The following is a 22,349-nucleotide window of genomic DNA, read 5'->3' as shown; positions in this document are numbered from 1 at the left end:
GGAGCTTGCGCGGTCTCTCACCTCGTCGTAGGTGTAGCGGTAGTCTGCTTTCTTGGTCCTCAGGTCCCACAACACAACAATGCCACACTCAAAGCCAATCAGCAGCTGCAAAAGAGTGAACGCCATATCAAGGCAAACTCACAGTGGAGTAGCTGCAAGCATGCAGCAATCCAAAATCCAGTACATATGCTGCATCTGTGCTTGTGTATGAAGAAATGTGTGGGTAAGACTTCATGTTTACAGTACAGATAAACCAAGCATGCATGCATGCATGTCTGTATATGTGAGCATGTATGTGCTATACCACGTGTGTGTGTGTGTGTGTGTGTGTGTGTGTTTGTGTACGTGTGTGTGTGTGTACATGTGTGTATGTGTGTGTGTGACTACCTTGCCCTCGTCCATAGGGTTGTCGCTGATGTGTACCACTGGGCCGGGGTGTGTCTTAGAGGACCTGAGAGGGGATGAGAGCAGGAGTGTGTCAGTGCTGCTGAGTCACAGTTCAGACTAGACTAGAGTGTGGTAGCTCTGCCTCCCTGCAGCAGTGGATGCCATGGCTACAGGACTGGGCTAGTGTTCCTATCCTGTGATAAACACAGGACTGAGCTGCTATCGCTCACACTGAAGTGTAAACAGAAGCTCCTTGGCTATGAGCCCCCCCCCCCCCCTCCCATCCCCACTCCTCCCTGCCTCCCCCGTAGCTGCTGTTGCCATGGAAACAGGAGTCCAGGCAGAGGAGTGGCGCGGGGATGGCCAGCGGAATGTGCTGTGTCACTGCAGCGCGTGATGTAACGGCGCCAGGGCTCGGCTCGGCTCGGCTCGGCTCGGCTCGGCAGCCTCGCTGCTGGAACCCCTGCTGGGGTGGAGCGGGTCTCTGGACTGTCCAGCACCAGGGGTGAGGACAAGCAGAGGAGGACGCAGGAGACACGCACGGCTCTCCCTCTGGGCTGGTAGAGAGACCCAGCTCCAGAGAGATAGAGAGAGAAAGAGGGACATAGAGGTACAGAGAATGAAAGAGAGAAAGTGAGAGGCACAGAGAGAAAGAGAGAGAGAGGGACAGAGAGGTAGAGGATATTAATGGGGAGAGAGAGAGAGAGAGAGAGAGAGAGAGGGGCAGAAATAGAATGGGAGGGACAGAAAGATAGAGAGAGTGCAATGGAGAGATGGGGACAGAAAGAGAGAGAGAGAGAAAAAGAGAGCGCTGGAGTGAAGTCTTGAGAGGACAGCAAATCTCCCCATCCATCCATCTTGCCACCATTCCTCCCAGGGACCCCCCTCTCTCCTCCTCCGCTCCAGCAGTCTGGCTCTCAGGCCATAAACGTGTCTGTCCAACATCCCCCACCCCCCGCCTGCCTGCCCGCCCTCTCGTCCACCCCGACAGAGCTGCCCACAGCCCCAGCATCCTCCCTGCCCGAGTGAGATTACTCGAAACCATCAGCTCTCTACTTTAGGTGATTGGAAAGTGTCACGTAAACATTTAGCTACGGTGCATGCACCGAGCCACTTAACACCATTCACCTTGCCCAAGGTCAGATTTAAATCTGGCCCCACACAAAAAAAAACGACTTTAAACTTGTTGGTGGTCAACATCTGTTCCACTTGACCTACCAGCGGCATAAAAATCACGAGAGCACGTCGAAAAAAAACGAGGGAGAGTGGGAGGAAGAGTGTGAAATATTCATGGGCCGCGTAGGGGAGTGTGGACGCAAGCGAGGCACTCACAGTTCAATGGCTTTATTCCACATGATGACGTAGCCTGAGAGAGTGAAGGACTCCACGTTCACCATGTGGATGTTCCCCCGTTCCGTGCCCACGTAGAGCCACTTGCTCTGGAAGGGCAGGTGGAGAAACGTGATCCTGTAAGGCGAGAGAGAGAGAGAGAAATGTTTGGATTAACCAAACCCCAGAAAACCTAAAAGACATTTATGACGAATATTGGCAATCTAAAACACAATCCCAAAGCAAAATGCAATGCTATTTGACCCTAATCAGGAAATATACACTTGCACATTACCTAACAAAAATAAAAGAAACAAATTTGAGAAGCACACTAACGAAATACAGACTCAGTGAACACCGTTTAGCCATAGAAACGGGAAGACATAAAAAGACACGGATTCCAAAAGACGAGCGTCTATGCCAGCAGTGCAGAGATGATGTTGTTGAAACTGAATTACACTTTTTCAATAAATACTTTCCAAAAATGAAAGAAAAAATCCCTGATTTCTATGATCTACCAAACCCGAATAAAATACTGTACTTATTAGGAGAAGACACAGACAGCTGTATTACTGCTGCCCAATATGTCCTTGCCTGTCACAAGCTGAGAGACACTGAAAGATTTCTGTATGCATGTACATGTGACACACACACACACACACACACACACACACACACACACACACACACACACACACACACACACACACACACACACACACACACACACACACACACACACACACACACACACACACACACACACACACACACACACACACACACACACACACACACACACACACACACACACACACCACACCTCTCTCACAGCCACAACCACATGCACATACACTAATTCAACACAGTCCCCTCATGTTGCATTCCATACTTGAAGTTTCTACGCAGTCCATTTTATATATGTGCCCTGATTTATTGTATGTCTGTAAGTTTGTTGCCTACAGTATGTTGAGACACTCAGAACTCGATATTTTGTACTCAGACAAACAAACAAAAAGTTCTTTACACTTTGTCCATGTACCCCTATCCCTATACCTGTATAATTGCTTAGATGCTGATACTGTACATTTACAGACAGTGGCACTGATAAGAACACTGATACAGTAAGAGTTGACTGGTAAGAGATCAAAGGTCACCCAATGGCAACCAGTTTGACCTTTACAGAACCACACTGACATTTCTGTGACCTCTATGCAGGATCAGTCAGTTACCTTTCCCTGTTGAACTTGAGCGAGTGCAGCACCGCCGGCAGCTTCTGCCTGAGGTTCCATAAGTGGATACTGTCGTCGGCCAGCGCGCTCACCAGCGCCCCCTAGGACAGCAAGCACAGGTCAGTCACTCTCGCACCACGCACAGTAACCACACATACAAACATCTCCCAGGATGCACCAGGGCTTGAGATTAGGGAAGAGACTAGTAGGGGCTTGGGAGGCTTTGCTGAATGTGCAAGCATCCATTAAAACAGCTCCTGCAGGGCTGCAGACTTTCATTAATGCAGTAATCCCTTAACTGTCCTCAGACAGCCATTAACCAGAGAAGAGCCTCATCCAAGAGTGAGTCATGGGGGCCCGAGAGGAGAGCAGAGGAGAGGGGAGGGGGAGAGAGAGAGGAAGAGAGGCCGAGAGAGGTCAAAAGAGAGGACAGAAGAGAAATGTGGAGGAAAGAGGGATAGAGAGAGAGAGAGAGAGAGAGAGAGAATATGAATGGGGAGGTGAGGACAGAGAAATCGACATGTGTGGAAAACAAAGGAAAAAAGAAGAGAAGAGAAATGTAGAGAAGAGAGGAGAGGACAAGAAGAGAGAACAGAGGAGGAGGTCTGGGAGAAGAAGTCATTTTTGTTGAGGTTACAAGAGGTGTGCTATCAGGACAGGAAAGGGAGGGTGTGTGGGGGGAGGGAGGGAGGTGGAGAGGGGAAGCAGACTCCCGGCAGACTGACCTCGTTGATGAGGAACTGTAGCGCGATGACGGCAGAGCCGCTCTCATGTTGGCAGTAACACTCCACACCTGCTCGCCCAAACCTGCAAGCAGTATGGTCAAGGAACAACACACACCAACACACTCACAAACACCCGAGATCTAAAGAGACTGGTACTCCACGTTAGATGCTCCCTCTCCTTGTTATGTACTACATTCGATTTAGACATGCACCAAAGCCACCAACCTCTGCTTATGCTATGTACATGTGCATTGGGGGAAACTTCCTCCATCATCTCCAGCAATCAGCATGTTGACATGCAACAACAAGCTGTCAAATTCTAGATTCACCAAATGGGCGGGTGAGTACAACACGAGTGGCTCTACACGCAAACATGCATCTGTACCCCATCAGTCATCCTCCTCACTGGGCAACAGAATGACAGAAGGGTGGGGTAGGTGCAGAGTTTGGGAGGGTGGACAGAGTGGAGAGGAAATGGTGCAAGAGCCTTGGGTCTGTCAACTACAGCCATTAGAGTGAGCATTTCCTACAGATGGGGTTTAAAAAGAGCAACAGGAAATAGTTTCCTCTGCATGCATACCCAAACCTCCACTGCTTGTCACTGCCACTACAGACACCACCAGCAGGGGGAGTCTGTTTTAGGCCACAGCACGGAGGAAACATATGACGTTTTTTAACTACTACTACTACTACTACTAAGTTAATATCAACAACTAAGAGCTCAACTCAGGGTTCCATAAACAACTTTGAAAATAAATCATATCATTATTACATAGCCAGAGAGCATAGAGCGCTGCCTGGACACAAGACTTGTGATTTTGTGTGGTGGTGACTTCGTCACAACTGACCGTCACAACTGAATTTAAAATGCCTGGATCAGGACACAATTCTGTTTTTTATGTTACCACCTGAACCAATTAACGTGGTATGTGGCGAGAAAGAATGTGTCGCTAAGTGCAGACAGAGTGCATAAAGCTTCAGCCAAAAATAAGAACAGAGGGCCAAAACCAGTCTTGCTAGAGAGCACTTAAAAACACACATCTCTCGGACCCCAATCTAAAATAATAAGCCTTCTCGCTTCACCACTAAAGCCGCAGTGTGCCATGACTTGTGAATGGTCTTCATGCTGTTGTTACAGATAAGATTCCCCTTGACAGATACCTGACCGTCAGAAACGCACGTTGCCTGCTCTGACGCCCACGCTAATGAAGACTAATGTGATTAGAGCCAGCCACCCCCTCTCTGAAACACACACAACACACTGACAAACTACCAAATGGTCATACACGAATAGCATTCCACCGTGTGTGACGCCCCATGAAAGAGATCTAAAGAGGCGTAAGGAGGTTGCACAATTTACACAATGGATGTTTGTACAAGAATAGAGTAGCAAACACATTGTCTTCAAACATGAGGATTATCCAGGCAAAGAGAGAGTTAAACAAAAGGTTCAGTAGGCCACAGAGGATTAGGGAGACTGCTGAACTACATGACCACATCAACGGACTGTTTACCTGTTAAAAAGGTTAGCACTCGGGTGGAGTTACCCAGCACACACTGCCCCAAGTCCAGCAGGGGTGTGGCTAACGACAATCTAATGAACGACGCACGCAAGTCTTACTCATGTGTTCAACATGCTGAGCTGTGACTCTTCAACAGGAAATGCTAGAATCACACGATTATTTCTCTCTCTCTCTCTCTCTCTCTCTCTCTCTGCCTTGTGAGACCTTTTCATCTCACTAGGGCTGGAGTGGAGACGACAGACATTTGTTGGGGAAACACTTTGACAGTGGTTGACAAGACAGAGATGGGAGAGGGCAGAAAAGTGTGTGTGTGTGTGTGTGTGTGTGTGTGTGTGTGTGTGGGTGTATGAGAGAGAGAGAGAGAGACATCAAGAGAGAGTGTAAGAGTGTGTGTGTGTGTGTGTGTGTGTGTGTGTGTGTGTGTGTGTGAGAGAGAGAGAGACATCAAGAGAGAGTGTGAGAGTGAGAGTGTGTGTGTGTGTGTGTGTGTGTGTAATGGAGGATTGTGGATGAGCAGACTGCAAAAGCAGCAGGACTGCCTTCAGCTCAGAACCCCATCTCCTGAACCTCAATAATATTCCAAGTCCAAAAAAGTGAAAAAGAGAGACAAGCTACATTTGACCGTCCACGTCAAGCAGTGAACTATTCGCCTGACATGCGCCTCCTACACTAGACAGCCTTCCAAAGCATCCAAAATGGCATACAATTATAAAGAACAGGCTAACCCACATAATGCACAGCGTAACAGCGTCTTGAAAAATTCAATACACAAAACATATTGAACACACACTGCACACAATGCTGCCGACATAATTCAATATCCGTAAGTGTACGATATGATCATTATATAACTATATAGATTACAAACATTACTTAATGTATACAACATCGATTACTTCAACTATCTTATGTCAAAGTTGTAGCAAGCTCAACCCAACCTTGCCTGTTATAAACTGAAGTACACCCTCAGGCCTGATTGGAGCTGCTATAATGGGATCTGAATAGTGTGGGCAAGACAGTCTCTTCTCCACAAGGAGGCTACCAAGGCTGCACTAGCCAGTGTCACACGCTACTCTACAAGGTGTCTCCGTGCAGATGGCACGCAACACTGCATCGCACAGCACGCCACCACATGTGATCACAAGCTAGTCTCTGTCACACACACAGACACAGACACAGACACAGAGAGAGAGAGAGAGAGAGAGCACTGCAGGCCATCTGACATGGTGCAGAGGACCCCGTGGCAAGCAGGCAGGCGGGGTGGGGTGGGCTGGGTTGGGCGCTGATGTGGCATAGTGCTCTTGCAGGCTGCTCTCTCCAGAGAGGGTGACTCACACTCGCTCCACGCGCACACACACACACACGCACACGCACACGCACAGGCCGGGGGCTCTGGGCTACATATGGCCCCCAGCGCTCAAGCAGAGCATTCACACTCCTCAGCAGAGCATGAGGTCAGAGAAGAGGCTGTCAGCAATGGAAGAGGAGGAGGAGGGGGGATGTGTGTGCGTGTGTGTGTGTGTGTGTGTGTGTGTGTGTGTGTGTGTGTGTGTGTGAGTGGAGAGAGAGAGAGAAAGATAAAGGAAATTGCCTCAAAGGCTTTGTGATAGAGAGATATATGCCTGTTATATGGCAGGACCTCTCAACTAGAATGGGATTAAAGGTGTGAAAGAGTGACTGAGTAAGTGAAAGAGTGAGACAGGAAGTGAGAGAAAAGAAGGACAGAGAGAGGGATGGAGAGAGGGAGAGAGAGGGAGAGAGAGAGAGAGAGAGAGAGAGAGAGAGAGAGAGAGAGAGAGAGAGAGAGAATGAGTCTGAGAAACGCGCCTGTCATCCAGCCGGAGAACCCCGTTGCACAAGCCTGACACCCGGGAGGTTACAGTACGTCCTACTGCCACGGTTACAGCTACAGACAGCTGCACCACTGATACTGTCTACTGTCTGCTCACAGCGAGAGAGAGAGAGAGAGAGGGCTGCTGACAGCCTATGAGCTGGCCTTGCACACAGGAGAAATGTGTGTGTGTGTGTGTGTGTGTGTGTGTGTGTGTGTGTGTGTGTGTGAGTCAGACGGAAGGAGAGATAAACAAAGGGAAGGGGGGGAGAGAAAGAGAGAGAGAGAGAAAGAGAGAGAGAGAGAGAGAAAAAACAAACTGCATGGTGACTGACACAGCATGCTCTATGGCGGCAGCTTGGCTTTCCACCCTCTGAACTTGTTTAGAAGTGCTGCTTGGGTCAAGGCTCTCCCGAGGCACTAGCCGACTGGAATGTCTTCTACGGGAGCCACTCAGCAGGAACAACCACACAAACAAGGAAGCGGGAGAGAGCGCCTGAAACAGGAGACGGCAAAAAAGGAATGCACTTCTGCATACTCGCCCGTATTTTCTGAAAACTTCCTCTGAAGTGCACGCTGATCCTGGCGACCAGACAGGTTTGACTTTTCACAAACACTGAGCTGAGAGTGTGAGCGAGTCTCTCTCTCTGTGTGTGTGTGTGTGTGTGTGTGTGTGTGTGTGTGTGTGTGTGTGTGTGTGTGTGTGTGCTTCCTTCTTAACCTGGAGTGGAGGCAGAACTCCAATCACACGAGAAAAAAAAACATACAGACACGTGGCAAAAGCATGGAACATGGACCACACACAAAGACATGCACTCACACTCACACAAACACACCACCTGTACAGATGAAGTCTTGCACAGAAAAATACAAAAGAAAGAAAGAAAAAAAGAAAGAAAGAAAGAAAGGAGACAGTCTGTCAGCTGTCTGCTGTCGATATTCATGCACAAACACTTGACGTCTATTAATAAAATCCCATGTAGGAGAGCACAAAGGTGTCATACTTAGGACGATCTGCTCTCTTGGATTAACGCTGAAGTGGCAGCTATGGGGGTGGATAGCGTTACTCATCAGGTTGCACTGTGACATGCTTATGTGTATTTACCTCTGTACACATAATAAGAACCTGATGATGACTATATTACCCACTTAACTGGAACAGATTATGATCGCGCAGGTCTGAATTCACAGTGGTCTGATAAACATCTGTTCACTGGGATGCTAACAATGAAGACGTGCTACAGAGGTAAACCTAGGCCAATCGTTTAACAAAAAGCCCTACATGGAACAGTAACTACTTTGACAATTCAAGCAATATGAATAATCAATTACTTATACTATTTTATATTGTGTTCTACACAGCTTCATAAAGGTTTAGTCTGTAATAGTCTTTGTACCAGGCTAATCAATCTCACTCAAAACCACTCAATAAAAATGACTTGGAGACATAAATAACTGTACTTTGTGTAAAAGCAAACCGTTTTCATCCAATCATCACCAGAAAATTCACTGACTGTGAAAGCATGTCTGTCTGTGCATACGCAATGCAACATTGCACCATTTCCTTTTGACATGTGGTAACTTGATGAGATATAATAACGACGTTCATTTCCTCTTTGCTATCAAGACTGGGTGGAACTTCCTCGTTCTACAACTAAACTTCAGATGGCCATCTTAAAGTCACCCAGCTAGCTACCCAGACTCCAGCAGAAGCACCCTCAGCCTTAGCCTGAGACACACACAAACTTAGTGGGACTTTGGCAGGCAGCTTAATTGTCTTCAATTGCAGAGTAAAACTACTGAGCCCTGGAGCCTACACACACGTACACACACACACACACACACACACACACACACACACACACACACACACACACAGACACACACACAAAGCCAAAGTAAGAAACACGCAAGGCAGAAAAACTGAAAAAGAGAAAAAAATAACGGGAAAATGAAAAGAGCCAGCGAGTAGCAAATAGGAGCAAAAGTCAGGTTCAGTGCCCCTTGATCACGAGATCCTAACGAGCCAGGATTGCCAGCCCCAGTGCCTGTGGAATGTCCTGGGACAGGAAAGAGGCAGTCACATGCACACTAACCCTGTGATAGCATCAGCTAGCCTGTCCGAGGCACTGACAGCACCGAGCTTTCCAGCGAAGCCACGAAATACAGACTCTCTCTCTCACACACACACACACACACACACGAGCACACACACACACACACACACACAAAGAAGAACTCAGCGGGTGACTGCAGAGAAAAGAGGAAACACTTCATGTGGTAAACCTTGTGGCTTTGTGGCGCAATAATTCACACCACCCATGGATGGTTCCTCTAGCATTCTGCTCAGGTGAACACCAACAGAAGTTGCATATTAGCAGCAGGCAACATAATAAATGGCCAAACCGGTTTAAATGAGTCCAGGGCCATGTGTTCAAGAAGGTGCTATCAGAGTCACAAGGAAAACAGCTGCATTCACGGCTGCAAGTCAGGATGACACCCATCAACAGTTTTCAAATGATCCCAAATGAGTAAATAAATAGAGAGACTCCAGCCAGCGACGATCATCACAGTACTGCAAAACCACTAATTTCTAGGATTCAGCTTAGGTAAGAGAGAAGAGGTTGAACAAAAAACAAAATGGTCATCTTTTTAACCTCAGACTGGCACCAATGGAGGTTAAATGTTTCCCTGTCAGCTTGCAAAGGATCAGGACTGGGTATAATCACCGTGAGAAACACAGAAGAAGAAGAAAAAAACAGGGAGGCTTCTCATCATCAGTCCCTGTGAACTGATATTACAGGAGTAAAGGTGCAGCTTAACAAACAATCAATACTGACTGAAGGATAAAATGTCAGGGTCAAACCAGTGGCGGACCATAATAACCACCTCTCTCATGCATCATGATAAAGACACATCAAAAAGACATCTAACCCTTGGGACTATAGAACAAAAGATTAAACAGTTCTACCGCTAAACAAGCAATATTGGTGAAAGTGTTTCTCAAAAGGCTCAGCCCAATGAAGTCCATTAATGTCTGTCCTTAGATAAAAGGACCAATCACCTTGAGCAATAGTGGTCCCACCGGCACACAGCAGAACCAGGTTATCCATAGTCTTTCTTAGCTGGATACCTTCACCGCAGACTGAGCACAGAGGGGGCCACCTCATCAACACCTTCCAGTATCCCCCACAGCTCTTTCCACCTGGAATGCCCCCCCCCCCCAAACACACACACACACACAGCCCAAGATACATGCTGACTGGTGCCAATTTGTGAGCATAGCTTAAGGGGTTTCAGTCCCCAGAATTGACATCTAACAATCTCAACTTTTCTACAATGCAGACACCCACCATTACGCATCACTACAAACACAGACACATGTGCAGAACTGCTCCACCTGCACATGGCTGAGGCAACACACTGACGCATCGTATGGTTACCACTGCTGTTGTGACATCTATCTGATGGCCGAGCAGCAGACTCCCAAGTCAATATAATGTGCATGCCAATAACACTGAGTGCTGGTCTTTGGTGATTCTCACAGGCCTGAGTGGCAGAGCGCGTTCAGATTCTCACAAGATCAGGGGTTTATTCCCTTCACCCCGCTCCCATCAGTCATCCCCTGCCCTGCCGCAAGCTCCCAAGAGGGCTGCCTCTCAGAGCAGGGCTCTAGAGTGCGATCAATTTGGTCGCATATGCGACCTAATTTTACAAAAGTGCGACTAAAAAAAAATCGGAGGTCGCACCGGTGCGACCAGCTATTCTAGAGAGGAAAAAGTGTCCGCATTGAAACTCTACCTTTGGTTCAATAACAGACACATATTTGGCCAATATCGTGGTTTAAAGAAATCACAGATAGTGAAAGGCGGGACCTTCCCTCTGATTGGCCGTGGCCCAGTGACTGTGTGTAAATTTGAAAATGTGTGTGCTGCAGAGAGAGAGAGGTCAGAGACCCGTCAGATAAACAGAATGGATGTAGTTGCATTACAGTGTGGTCACATAGGCCGAGATAAATGTCCCCTCTCCCCACTGCCTTTCAGCGGCTGGCAGCAGCAAACCAATCAGACGAGCCCGAGAAGATGATCAAGTTTATCCTTGCCTACGATAGGCCTAGTGAAACTTCCCTTCACCAACTTCAGTCCGAAATAATTATTCACCAGAAAAATAGTTTGAACGTAAACCCGTAAACGTACAGGAATGCCACTTGCGCCAAATTTATAGGAGTCATTGCAGATGTTGTGTAAACTCATTCTGATGGCATCAATCAATTTAATCCGGTATTTGGCGCAAACCGAATATCACTGCTACATTTAAAGGCCGAATATTCCCTGCATGTATAACTGTGGTCATTGTGTAGGGTGAATTGAATGGACACATTTCGATCGAGCATGGCAAGTCATTGCAATAGCCTATAATAATAGGCCTACCATTTCGTTACTGCATTAACCATAGTGATGTTCTTATTGAAAATTTAAAAAATACTAAAATTAAAAAGTAAATTGCATTGTGGGGCTGTCAAATGATTATTGCAATCATCATTGCAAAATCACATAAAAATCCCCCAGGCTACATGGAACATCTCTTTAAATTGTGCTCAAATACATTTCTATGGAAGATGCTAGCATGGCGAGCTGGTTTAGCCAAGGCCTAAAGATCATGAAGGATAGTCTGTAAGACATTGAGCCATGAGATGTGCAGTTTGAAGCCCTTAAAAGACATGCACTGTTAATTTACTCACTGTAATTTTTATTTAATTCATCTTGAGATGTTTTAAGTTTAAATTTCAGCTAAGTGAAGCACTTAAAGCACCACTTCATTAAGTTACTTTTCTTGTAGAATTGTGAATCATAAGTCATATGACAACCTATATAGGACAGTAATTAAGGAAAAAAAGTGAACCTGCTGCGGTGTTAAATGCGATGTGGTTGAACATTTGGGTGCACCTTACTTTTGTGCTGGTCACCTAAGAAAAAAAGTTAGGCGCACCAGTGCAACCAGTGCAAAAAGTTAGTCTAGAGCCCTGTCTCATAGGCCAAGCCACCTCCTCTGGGCTTTAGAGGTAGATTTCCCACAGAGACATGTTCTCATGTTCTCCAGTGTGCCTAACCTCAGAGACACTAGCAAGGGTGGTGGCACCCATAGATTAGCCAGAGGGTACAGCACCAGTCAGCGCTCCCTGAATCATCTACATTCAGGGTTAGCTTTGAGGCTAGGCTCTGGACTTTGCAGGCTACAACAGTAGCAGTGTAGCAGCGCAGGAGTCCCCTGAGGTCAGCCCCTGTGGTACCATCAATCACTTTGTCAACCTCCAGTGTCGCATCATTGTTGCTTTGAGGAATCCACTGCGTAATACAAGCATCTGCACGTCAGAAGGCGGAAATGTGAGAAGCCATTGTGTCTAACTGCATCACAAAGTCACGTGGAAACAGACATTTCATCACAACTACAACAACTCGTTTGTGTGGTGGTTATGACAATAGACAAAGAGAATATTCAAACAACAGTTAATATTATGCATACCTTGTGTTAGACAGACTGTTTATGGTTTATTTTTTGAGAAAAGGATACAACCTCAAAGCTCCACTCTGAGTCCCTATGGCGAGGATTTTCTGTACAGCGTCAAAAGCCATTGCTGAGGGTTGATAGGGGAAGCCATGGCGCACAGTCTGCAAGGCAAAATAAGGCAATTCAACAGAACTATCACACATATACAAAGCAGAAAAAAAGAAAGACTGAATACATTCTAGGTCACCAAGGTTGGCTTAAAAAATTTAATAAAATAAAAAAGTAAATAGTGGATGAACAGGCTTTGAAAATACAGAGATGTAAACCCAAAACAGCATGAACAACAGAAAAGTTTCCTTGAATGCATAACAAACATCATGTTTAGTGTATTAGTAGCCTACACAGGACTGACAATTCATGTCTTTTTGGATATTCTTGTCCAGGAAACATCTTTAGTCTGAAGAACTATCAATGCCATGGACTAAATGATATCTGGATACTTAATTTACTTTCTTCCATACATAAAAGGGCAAAGTTAGTTCTTGAGATTGATGACACTGATAAGACAATGCTGATTTGTTCTGACATTGAACAGAGAGTCTGGCAATTGCAATTACTCCGATGATGTGCGTCCTTAGAGAATTATTATGCTGCAAATGACTGTCATCATTATGGGAGCATTTAACAGACATGTGAACCTTACAAGCACTTGCGTAGGCTGTCGCATGACAACACGAATGTCTTGTTTTTGCGGTTAAATAGCAAACCCTCATCCGCTGTACACCATAAACTAGCTTTGCATTAGAGGGCCCGTAATAACCTGTAGCATTTCACACCTTTACAAACTGGAAATGCAACATTACCTGGTCTGTGGGAACAAACAATTAAGAGCGCTCTTATGAGAGTGAAGTCCAGAAGCTCACACGGTAGCTTTGAGTATATGATGACAAGTCACTTTAGCCGAATGGAAATGGGACTCCCCGTCACCTTAGGTCTGCCTGGGAAGCTGGTTTAATAAGATTTCACTGCTGCTAGCTAGTTAGCTATTTAGCGGAATAGCATTAACACAATCCTGCCCTCTGATGCAATATAAGCAACCGATGTGAGTGACGTTATAGCCTGACTAGCTAACTTAAATTTGCATAGAAATTATGAACCATAATACAGATTTACTATAAAATACTTTTTACAGTAGCCAATTTTGCAAGTTCCATCTAATGACAACCAAATTAGCCAACCTCTGCTAATGCCGTTGAATGAATACGCAACATTTCTCTCAGGTCACTTTTCGTATTTGCTAACGTTAGTCAACGGGACCCAAGTCTATGGCATAGGCTACTATGACAGTAGGTAGCTAGCTATGTATTTTGCTAATTCTTACCAACACATTGGGAAACACAGAATAAGCCTCTTATCTGACTGATTTCACACCCTCTTGGTCACTGGGACCAACCTGCCTATCCACACAAAACGAAATTAATGTATGTGGCGGAGACGTCATTTGCGCGATTGCTACGTGTGTATCAATTTTATTCTAACTGCATGGATCGGATACATCGGAACACTCGGTCTCCAAAGTGTGATATTGGGCCGCTGGGGTGCCATTTGCTCGTGGTCAACCCCTGCGACCCGCCGCGTGATAAGAACCCACCTTGCAGAGCTGGAAATGCTCCGACTGCAGGTTCTCCTGAATTGTGTCATTTTCCCTGTTTCCCGGTTGAGGTGATGCGGAGGAGGAGGATGACACGTTCGTCAAACCATCTAGCACCTTTCTGATATTAAACTTCTTCATTTTTCCCCCAATACAGACGAGGATCGCGACAAGTACTGGACCAAATGAGCAACCATAAATGGATAAGCGAGATGGCAACAGCCACACAATCGCACAGTCTTCTACCAAGCTATATTGCTCTGTAAATCTCACATGTCAGGGGGTGTTGTCACGGCACACTCCATGTCAAAATATACCCAAAAACAAGTTTCCCTCTTTGACAACGGGTGCGTTCTTCATCCGATACTACTCCTCATCCAGAGAAAAGATGCTATTGACAGCGTAATCCAAGCCGATTTAGTCAATCTCACCCCCTCTCTGTAACCCCCTCTCTTCCCACAACCAACCAACACGGAAACGCAGAGCTGCAGCCAGCCAGCCGGAGTCTTGCCGGAGCGGCACCCGGATGTAAGATAGGGGCGCTAGAACTCCTGTTCTGCTACCAGTTCTGGGATAATACACAATTCAATAACTTTATCCCTGTTCATAATGGTCCAGTTTACTAATAGCACTGAATCACACACATATATTTTGTACAAAAAAGTAGGCTATAAATAAGTATTCAGACATATTCAGACGCTGCATGGACCCATCCCCCAATCTGGAGGCTACAACCTATGAGGCAGAATGAACCTATGAAGCTTCTGTTTTAGCCTCTGATATATGAACTGAACATAATTATGTGCATGTCTACCGGATTTATATTAGAGTGCAACTATTGAGGTCATTACATAATTGTAGTGCATTGAATATTCCTCTCTGTCTTGCTTTCAGGAAGAGAACCCAGCCCTACATCAGAAAGACATTGGGTGTATTCCCAGTGGATCAGCTGGTCTTTCTAGTTGGGCATCCAGGGACGCATTATAATGTGTAAGTGGGTCGTTGTCAGCACACCTACTTTGTTTCTCTATCTCATTCTCTCTCCCTCTCTCTCTCTGTCTCACACACACACACACACACACACACACACAGTGATTGAGGCGGAGTTCGAAAGATGACACCCTCTCCACTTTTAGCCCTGTATCACTCACAGAGTGCAACAAAACTTTTGCTCCTCAATCTAATCAGTCATACTGATTCCCGCTAACTGTGAGTGACCATATTGCAGCATTACAATACACACCGCAAAAATAGAATCAGACCACTGTTTGTATCTGGTCGAAAGTTGTTACAGAGGTAGCAGAATTTCCATATTTCATCTTAGGCTACATTCTTCAGCTGGTGGTTCTTTTTTTTCTCTACATCACAGGGGGTTCTGTTCACTTCTGCATCACAGTTCTGTTCATGGAAGGAATTCCCAGAACATGTCAATGCTTTTCTTTTAGGTATGCTATAGACCTTGAAAAAAAAGGGACTTAGGCCTACACGGTTACAGCTTGCCATTTCAATCAAGTCTTGATTTCCCTTGTTACACTCATTGCAATGTGACAGTATATGATAGTTGCAGCAATATTGTGGCCAGGAATTTTAGCAAAAAGGTCAGCTTTAGGGTAGCTGATCAATTTGTGTAGCTCTGAGTTTCCAGTTTATTTTCCAGATACCACTAGATGGCAGTGCCTGAATGAGCAGGTTGTCAGGCAGCTGCATCAAACAGAAGTCATTCAGCGGATGGATTGCGAGAGAGGATGGCTCCATTGAGAGGAAGGGAGCTGAGCAGTGTCTGATTAAAGGCTTCACCGCTGATCTGAGGGCTCCTCTTACCTCCTCTCCTCCACCTCCTACCTATCTCCTCAGTTCTTCACCCCCACCACACACACACACACACACACATACACACACACACACTCACACACACACACACACACACACACAACCCCCCCCCCCCCCCCATGCTGCTGCAGAGCCACTCCTCTCCTCCCCTCCGCCTGCCTCTCCACCTCCGCCATCTGCTCGTGCAAAACACACACGGAGCCGGCCACCACACGTCTCGCCGGACCCGGATGAGGGCTGGCATGGTGCTTGCGCCCGGGCCACTCGGTGCCATATGTAACCCCCCACACACACTCCTGCCGGTCTCGGCAGAGAGAGGAGCTCACAGCTCGCCCGGGCAGCCTGCAGAGTCCAGCCTCCGAGTTAGCAGGGCTCCACGTTGCTCATCAGCACCTCTATTTTGGTCTGTTTTCACATAGTAACAACGCTACAGACTTTGTGACGGCATCCTGACGATATCTGAGGCCATTTTTATACACTGTGAAGGGCCATCTTGGCAACTGACTTTTGCCTTTTGTGAGATGCTCAAAAGCATATTATGTATTAAATAATATGTCATGTGTGAACATGAGACATGGACCTGCTACTGGAATTGTAAACATGTCATTCACAGTATAACAACTGATTTAATCTAGTAGGATGATTATCTGTCAAAACCCTGTCATCCAATTATAGTAAATAGTGGTGGCTGTTGTGTGCCTGTCCCGCTAGTTAAGAGCTGACCCATGTCTAGATGGCAGTATTGCTTCACAAACAGCTTCATTCTGTCTCCTCTATGAACTCAGCTCTATGATTTATGTATGTGCTTCATAATGTATGGACGGCACTAACATGTGAACAAACAGTACGTTCTGCATGAATCATAGGAACATCACATTGTGACACACATTTGAATATCATTTTTACTGACTTTACTTCATTTGCCCATTTAATTAACATCTGATATTACAGATATTCACATTAAGGACATGAATATGACACCACGGCATCTTTACGGTATATCCAGACATACAGGGCACTGATGATGGTTTTAATGGTTCATGTACTGAATCTGATTACTTTTGGCAGCAAATCCTGGTGATTATTTAAAAGATCAGGGTTTACTGGAAAACTTCATTCTCCAGTATCTCTCTCTCTCTCTCTCTCTCTCTCTCTCTCTCTCTCTCTCTCTCAAGCCCTGGTTACGTTAAGCACTGCCCGCAATCCAACCTAGACCTGCTTTTATCCAGGGCAAGGACCCATATATAGCAGCCCAAGCTTTCCTCCATCCGTTCAGTTCCTGCGGAACGCACATCAGCCATTTAGACAGGACATGCAGTAGTACTCTTCTTCCTGCTGCCTGGACTACTGAGGTACCACATTTATTATGCATCCCTGAAATTAGCACACGTCCCTGTATGTCTTTTGTCACACAAAATGATACTTTGTCTGATCATAATTTCTCCAGTAAATAAAGCGTCAATGGCCATGAGTCATGAATGTATTACCGAGGGGCTGAGGATTTGTAAACGAACCATTTTGGCATGTAGGATACCATAAGCAGTATGTAGAACACATCCCCAGACACAGCAAGGACACTGGAAAGTAAGACTACAGGACAGCAAAGAACAGATGGGTGGACAAAAATATCCCCTCTCTGATATACACCATGTCAGCACAACAAAGCCACAAGCCTCCACTTCAACAACAGCAACATTTTAAAAACAACAACAACAACAACTTTGTTTACCCAAATCATGTTTGAAATGTGAGGGTGATGTGTTTCTGCGAGTCCGCTGATGGGACAACAGAGTTATTTCCCTCACACACACTGCTCTCACACAGAAACATATATATGTTCTATGGGCAGTGAGCTGTTGTTTTTAGAAGCAGCTGTGCCAAATAAATCTGAGATTCTGCTTTTTTGAGGGCTCATTCCCCAAGAAAGCCCTACTTTTTATAGTGAGTACATGCTCTGGCACACTCGCTTGGCATAGCGCGCACCAGTATATAAGATAATGTTTCATTTGGCAGGCAGGTATTCGGACAGAATATCTGCCGCATTCGCTCAGGCAGCCCTCAATTTGGCAGCGAGGGGAGAAGCTTCAAACTCTACCCAGCCCCATGCTGGGTTCAGACCTTTGAGTTCATGTCTGGTTTTGACAACTTTAAGCCAAATTAGCACCACGCTTGGGAAGATATCCCTCCAGCCTCCCCATTCGTTTCAACTCACTTCAGGGCTCAATATTCACGTATAATGGAATTGAACCATTAAATGCACAACGTGAGAAATCTGGTTGAATTTCTAAAAATATGCAGTGATTCAGCTTATTTAAAATACATTTCTAATTAGATTTTCAGGGGCAATCTTTGAAGCATTTTGATGTGCACAGATCCCTATTAAACAAGATAAATTTAGTATTTCTAAACAGACTGCTAATAACTGTTTTCCATTTAATTATTAGTGCATGGACAGCAATTAAGAGCCCCTTTGTGTCTAATCAGACATAGCCAAGCTGAGTCATAGAGCAGGTGAGTCATCATCACTCATGTTGTGGAAGTGTGTGAAGGCACTCCAGCTCCTCTCTCTGATGAGCAGACCCCTCTCTTCTGGGGAGTGTGTGAACATCCTCCATCTTCTCTCTCTCTCTTCCTCTCACTTTCTCTGTTTGTTTTTTTCAAGTGTCTTCAGTCATTTATAGGCTTTGAGCACGTAAGCCAGCATGAGAGTCGGTGAGTGCACCCTTAGTCTCTCTCTCTCTTTGTGTATCTCTACCCCATTGTCATTAAATATACTACTGCTTCTTTTCAGTGTCTGTAATGTTACACCTCTCTGTGTGGAACATCTGTCTGATCTCTGATCCTTTTCTGTAACTTCTCCCACATTATGTTGCTCCATCACCTCAACTGTCTTGTAGGCACAGCTCCACTCAATACAAAATAATAATAACAAGAATTCATCAATCAAGAATTCAGAACTTAATTAGAGAGTCTTATTCCTATGGACATTTAGCATTTGTATACTTTGCTATTAGCTTAACTGTTTTCTGTTTTCATTAGCAGATGAAAGATTTCTGGTGAGAGAGTGTCAGAACAAGCCTACCGTGTACTACCGTTCAAAAGTTTAGGGTCACTTATGTCCTTGTTTTCATCATTAATGTTGTAAATGACTGTTGTTAAAAGAAATGGCTGATTTTTAATGCATATCTACATTGCCCATTATCAGCAACCATTCATCCAATGTTCCAAAGGCATATTCTGTTTACTAATTTGATATCATTTCAAAAGGCTAACTACAGAAAACATTGGAGAACCATTTTGCAATTATGTAAGCACATAATGTAATCTGAAAACTGCTGCCCTGATAAAAAAAAAAACAATGTAATTCTGTCTATAATGGAGTGGAATGGAAATTTGTGACCCCAAGTGACCCCAAACTTTTGAACGGCAGTGTAGGAGAAACTAGTCTTATTCCTATGGACACTTAGCATTTGTATGCTTTGCTATTAGCCTAACTGTTTTCTGTTTTCATTAGCAGATGAATGATTTCTAGGTACAGAGAGAGTGTCAGAACAAGCCCATTCAGGTAGGTGCCGGGCACTCCTGTCTACCCCCTCTGGAGTCCCTAGGCAGGACTGGACTGTCCACACCTGTCTACTGTAAGAGCCAGATGGCTGGGAGCAGTGTGTGTGAGGCCCCCTGAGAGCGGACAGCATAAGCTCGGCACACTACTCTGAAATTATGAGATTCCCCTCTTCTGTGTGGAAGAATGGCATGGTGGCCGACACACAGCGGTAGGCTTTAGAGAGTATTGCTTGTTGTGTCTGGTGCTGCTGGTCTGTGTCTCTCAGGAGCTTGTTTTCATTGAAGTATAGCCTGGAACCTCTCAGCAGAGGACTGTCAACAAATCAGCGGGATATGAGGAGTGGTTTATGTGTTCTGTGTTGACAAAAAATGGACTGTTTACATAAAGATCACCTGGCTTTACTTAAAAAGGTATAAGAATGAAAGCCACATAGGGAGCTGTTTCAACATTTGTGGAAAAGATCTTGTTGCTCTTCCTCCTCTATGGTACAGTGCATTTTCTACGTCCTGAAACACCAGATTTTGCTTTCTGTGTCATTCTGGAGTATGCTACGGCCCCGACTCAAACTAATCCCTATGGGGAAACTTCCCAGTTCATAATGAATGCAGTAAACAGTTGTGGCATGGCTCAAGTCTCCACGGGCAGCATGCAGATCAAGCTCAACATAAGCAATGGCCAGGGATGAGACATTACTCAGTAAAAGAGAGCCCATCTTTTACCAATGCTCTCCCCGGCTCCTCGGACAGGAAATCGAGCTCCTCCCAGCTCCGCCCCGACTGATAAACGATTCCAAGGCTTCAGTGTTCAATATGGCACAGACCTCTGGGGGGCCAGAGAGCTTGGTGCAACTCCAAGCGCTTCCTCCAGAAAGCATCCCCCAAAACTGGGTCAAGACATGTACTATTACACAGAGTCTGCGGTATAAACAGTTTCCTGTTGGTCTCACAGCGGGGCTGTGAGAAACGATGCCTCTGTTTTCAGAAGAAACATGGTGACTTGTGCTCTCATGAAAACATCTATTTTCTGCCTTTTTAGATCTTTTAGATAACAAGGAATTATGGAAGAGCATGTTTGCAAGTGTGTGCATGCATGTGTATGTTTGTGAGTATTTGTGTGTGTGTGTGTGTGTGTGTGTTCCTTTATGTGTTTTTCTTTCACTCAAGATCATGAAAAATGTAGCCACCCCCCTCACCTACTCAATCAAAACAACTATGCCCTTCAGTGACCTTCAATGTCACCTTAAGACAGATAAACCTAAGACTGGCAGTGAGTTTGTTTGAAGTCATGTGCCGCTTCTCACAAATTAATCCCCCCTCAGCCAAATTCGCGGTGACGGATTCACCTGAGAATCGAGGTCCTCTGAGCGTCTAAGAGTGTGGGACACGCATCCCCTCACCTGCTCCTCTTAAACCAAAAAAACCCTCCCATTTATATTCCCTGGCGGCACGACACCAATGCAAATGACTTCCGCTCACCAAACTTGGGAGGCGAAAAACTTTTCAGATTAGCCACTGCTCGGCTTGCCGAGTCGAGATCATATTAGCGAATGCTCGGTGGCTCCTGCATGCATTAGGATAATACTGAAGGGGAGCGGCTGCATCAAGCCGCCACAGAGTCCTGATGGCATATTTATGATTGGCTGCCGCGAGGCTCCCGGCGAGTCACAGACTGGTGACTTGCACGCGCTCGGAAGGAGATGTTCACTTTGGTCCCCTTCTCTCTGTCTGCTCGCAGCTAACTCTGTCTGAGAAAAGGCGAAAATGCACGGCAAACGATGTCAATGCTGGCCCACAGGGGAGGGGATGAATTTCAGTGGGGGGGAAAAAACAATGGAGTGGAGACAGAGAGAAAAGAAGAGAAGATGTTTCTGTTGTAAGGGAGTGAATGCGGGATGCTGAGGTTGGTGGGAGGGAAGCAGAGTGTGTTATGGGGTGGGGATGGGTGGCTGGTGGATGGGGGAAGGCGTGCATTACTTGTTAGTGTGTCAGCACTGCTCACAGTGAGCTTCCTGCCATGCTGCTTTGTTTATTAGTCTGGAAGCTGTTGTGGGGATTAAGATGAGTGGGGGGTATACTCCCTCTGAGTTTTTGTGTATGTATGTGTGTGTGTGAGAGAGAGACAGAGAGAGAGAGTGTGTGTGTGTGTGAGTCTATGTGTGTGTGTTTGTGTGTGTGTCCATGTATATATGTGTGTGTGTGTGTGTTTGTGTGTGTGTGTGTGTGTGTGTGTGTGTGTGTGCGTGTGTGTATGTGTGTGTGTCTGTGTCTGTGTGTATGTCTGTGTGTTTGTGCGTATGTGTGTGTGGACATGCTGTGTATGTACGTCCATTGGGGTAATCATCAGCGAGGTGTTTATTAGAAACCCTGCACAGCCAGGACGATGATGTGAGGTAAAACATTTCACTTAGGACCCAGCGCCTCGCAGTCACGTGACTGCACATTAGCCCACCCAACAGGGGCCATCGGGAGAACACAACATTAGAATACATGTTTATGCAGACTGATTTTCATATGGTTGCTCAGGCAAGAGCCTCCCCATGCCTTTCACACACAAATGCCAGGTGCATTTTAACATCCCTTGTGTTGCATTTCTAAAAGGCGGAAATGAGTTGCAAAAATGTCTCTCATTATTTTTCATAATTATGACTTAATAATATGACCATGACTGGCCTAAATGGGTCAAACGTCCACAGTAGACTGTTCATAATAAATGGTCTTCCCTTGTCTCTGTCTGTTCTGGTGTATAGCACCTACTCCAGCCTCTGTCTC

At 45.7% G+C, this 22,349-nt stretch overlaps 1 protein-coding gene across 5 annotated transcripts in view; it reads right to left on the bottom strand.

The window, feature by feature from the left end:
- stxbp5b (syntaxin binding protein 5b (tomosyn)) overlaps positions 1-14,673 on the bottom strand; it is a 39,178-nt gene extending 24,505 nt beyond the window's left edge. For 3 of the 5 annotated variants that reach the window (XM_076299235.1, XM_076299234.1, XM_076299237.1), the window contains exons 1-7: positions 14,187-14,672; positions 12,599-12,696; positions 3,674-3,755; positions 2,949-3,049; positions 1,720-1,854; positions 388-451; positions 22-105 (exon numbers count right to left, since the gene is read on the bottom strand). In XM_076299235.1, coding sequence (XP_076155350.1) covers positions 22-105; positions 388-451; positions 1,720-1,854; positions 2,949-3,049; positions 3,674-3,755; positions 12,599-12,696; positions 14,187-14,327 — 705 coding nt within the window. In that variant the 5' untranslated portion in view covers positions 14,328-14,672. Of the gene's footprint in view, positions 1-21; positions 106-387; positions 452-1,719; positions 1,855-2,948; positions 3,050-3,673; positions 3,756-12,598; positions 12,697-13,398; positions 13,691-14,186 lie in introns of those variants that run through there. The other 2 variants (XM_076299232.1, XM_076299236.1) reach the window with 2 other exon arrangements.
- Between the last annotated feature and the right edge of the window lie 7,676 nt (positions 14,674-22,349).

The sequence above is a fragment of the Alosa pseudoharengus genome, unplaced genomic scaffold (genome assembly GCF_046254945.1).
Source record: "Alosa pseudoharengus isolate Yale_2024_CS ecotype anadromous, Long Island Sound unplaced genomic scaffold, YU_APseudo_1.1 YU_APseudo_1.1_scf_22, whole genome shotgun sequence".
NCBI classification, from domain to species: Eukaryota; Metazoa; Chordata; class Actinopteri; order Clupeiformes; family Clupeidae; genus Alosa; species Alosa pseudoharengus.
The sequence above is the reverse complement of the archived record's forward strand: the minus strand, read 5'-3'. Positions and strand labels throughout refer to the sequence as shown.